This window comes from Phodopus roborovskii, unplaced genomic scaffold, assembly GCF_943737965.1.
Source record: "Phodopus roborovskii unplaced genomic scaffold, PHOROB, whole genome shotgun sequence".
Lineage (NCBI taxonomy): Eukaryota > Metazoa > Chordata > Mammalia > Rodentia > Cricetidae > Phodopus > Phodopus roborovskii.
In genome coordinates, this window is record NW_026125700.1 from 123956 (window position 1) to 126469 (window position 2514).

A 2514-nucleotide genomic window follows, 5' to 3' on the forward strand; every position below is an offset into this window, starting at 1 on the left:
GAGCACAATACAAAGTAATAATAACAAATAAAATATGTGTTTACACATACATGAGATTACTTGATAACTCTATTCTATAAAGGATGTTCAGAAATAGTTTTGAACAAAAGATAATGCCCCACTAATCAAAATAAAACAAAAAAAATAAAGTAAATAAACTAAAAACAGTAAGAATTTAAAAAGCAGGGAAATGGATTATGCCTCCATGACTTTTAAAATCTTTTTGAAATGATTTGTCTTTCCAACTGGTATGCAGCACAGTGGATTTAGGAAATGTTTTTCTTGCCCAACTCTTACTGTGCCAAAAACAGTTCCACATTTAGCTTCAAAGGAGTATACAGATTTATCCCTTCCCCCCCTCTCTGTTGTCTGCCTTCCTCCCTCCTTTGCCTAGCAACTGATGACTTCACTAGTAGATCTCTGAGTGTAGAATAGAGCAGTTGGCTTCTGCTTCATTTCAGTTGCCAAACCTCTCTGAGGCAGAAGCAAGGATCAACTCTCCAGTCTAGCCGGCTGGTGAGGGCGTTCAGCTGCTTTGTTCTACAAGCTCATGAAGTTGATCTCGGTCTTCTTTCCACATGGCTTGTACTGAAAATGGGTAAGTATGAGACTGAGTATAACTCAGCTCAAATTTGAAAGCAAAAGATTGAATATTATTACTGTGTTACTTGGGCAGGGACGAGAGGGTTGAAAGCGGTATTGGTGGGGATCATGGACAAAAGTTAAAAGAATGTTATTGTAGACAAGAATACTGATTTTAAGGGGATAAAGCATTAATGATTTTAAAATGTATGTTTGAAATAAGAGTTTAAAAGCCCTAAACAGTAGAACTAAGGCACGAGTAAATTATTATTCAAACAAACTCTGATGTAGTCTAAATGAAACAAAAGAAGTTTAAATACAATTTGGTTTGAGTATGTGGTGCATCATAAAGCAAAAAAGTAGACCGTTCAAAGAGAATGAGTAAACTTTCTTTGACTTCTGTGAAAGAAAGCAATGCCTTGTCCCTGCCCCCACTCCCCAGAGACTTCTCTTATCTTTCCTGCCAGAATCTGATTTCTGGGCTTAGTGAGTTATAGCTCTTACAAGGACTTGAAAGAGCTGCTATTTTCTGTCAACTAGGAAGCCACCTAGCCCACATAGTCATTTTTTGCTACCACTGACTAATAAGGAATTGAAAGGAATGCAGAGCAGCCATTATTAATGATCATATTATCTGTTACCTAAGGGACATGTGGAGACATGGGGCATGTCAATAGGCCAAGAAAGTATTTGCTTCACTATACAAAGGAAGACAAAAAGACTGTGCTCGGTTATTTCCTGTGTGCTCCAGGAATTTAATCACGTGCTTGAAATATTTTCTGGAAAATGCATTTCCATTTTAATTAAATTTCATTTCTGTTTTTGCAAGGCTTGGAGGCGATAGCCGTTCATACATAATGGTGCCTGCGGACAAAAATAGAAACAGGGAGACAAGTCATAATGTGCCACTTGGGTGTCTGAATTCCATGCTGAACGATGATGAAGATGATGCTGAGATTTGGGCCTGCCCTACAGTCTCCCGGAGACCCTCCTTCACTGTGCCAAGAGCAGGAGCCCGCATTCCTGAAAATCTAAGAGCTCTGAGATACCCTTTTACACTAACACCTGCTATTGAGGAAGAGTCCCTAGCAACAGCAGAAGTAAACAGCTCAAAGGGCCTGGAGAGCCAGAGCAAGAAGGGACATGATTCTATTAATATGTCTCAGGAAGTTTCTGCAAGCCCGATGGCACTGATGATCAGAGGCCCAAGAGTTGGTAGTGGGGCTCTTGAGAGAAGTGGCAGTAGCTCAAAGCTATATATGCCTGTGCCTAGATCCCAAGGGTTCTTTCCACCAAGGGGCCCACAGTCACGAGGTCCTCCATATGTCCCCACACTTAGATCGGGGATAATGATGGAGGTGACTCCAGGAAATGGTAGAATGGCATACAAGGGCACCCTGGCTCATGTTTCTTTCCCACTGGGAAGCCCAAGGCACCCGATGGAAAATTGGCAGCAGAGGCCTCCTCTGCATTTGTCAACCAGTATTCAGGGCTTACCTTGCTCTTCTCATTGCTTCATGCCATCTCAACCGCCAGCATTCAATCCATTTCCTGTGATGCCTACTCCTTTTGCTTCTCCCCTGGGATTTGGCCCACCTCTGCTGCCATATTTTTTTCATTTTAAGACTCGAGCAATGCACCCTCCTCCATACTTAAACTAGAGGGGTTTTTATGAAGTAAAGGGGAATAAAAAGAGTTGGAGGATGAGCTCAAAGTAACTAATTTTTTTCCTCATGTATGAAATTCCCTACTATCTTACATTTTGTTTAGCACTAACTAAAGTGCCTTATGAGCTTAGAGATTTAATAAAGATTCCAAAATTTTGACTGTTGTATATGTTTTTCTTTAAATCCCAAGCCATAGATTTTGTTTTCTATATTTCAGTAAATTAGTGCAGATGTGTAACAGTGTTAACTATATACCTTACTTGAA

The 2514-nt window shown here is 40.3% G+C and overlaps 1 protein-coding gene across 1 annotated transcript; it reads left to right on the top strand.

Annotated features, from left to right (window-relative positions):
• The first annotated feature begins 450 nt into the window (after positions 1 to 450).
• Positions 451 to 2245, top strand: Prr32 (proline rich 32). The gene is made up of 2 exons (XM_051178485.1): positions 451 to 598; positions 1412 to 2245. The coding sequence occupies exons 1-2, from the start codon at positions 579 to 581 to the stop codon at positions 2241 to 2243; spliced, it is 852 nt and encodes a 283-aa protein (XP_051034442.1). The 5' UTR covers positions 451 to 578; the 3' UTR covers positions 2244 to 2245.
• Positions 2246 to 2514: the final 269 nt, after the last annotated feature.

Bases quoted from the DNA above. Each gene is read 5' to 3' on its own strand.
- Prr32 (XM_051178485.1), top strand. From the start codon at position 579: ATGGCTTGTACTGAAAATGG. The intron at 599-1,411 runs GTAAGTATGAGA...TGTTTTTGCAAG, and splicing joins ATGGCTTGTACTGAAAATGG to GCTTGGAGGCGATAGCCGTT.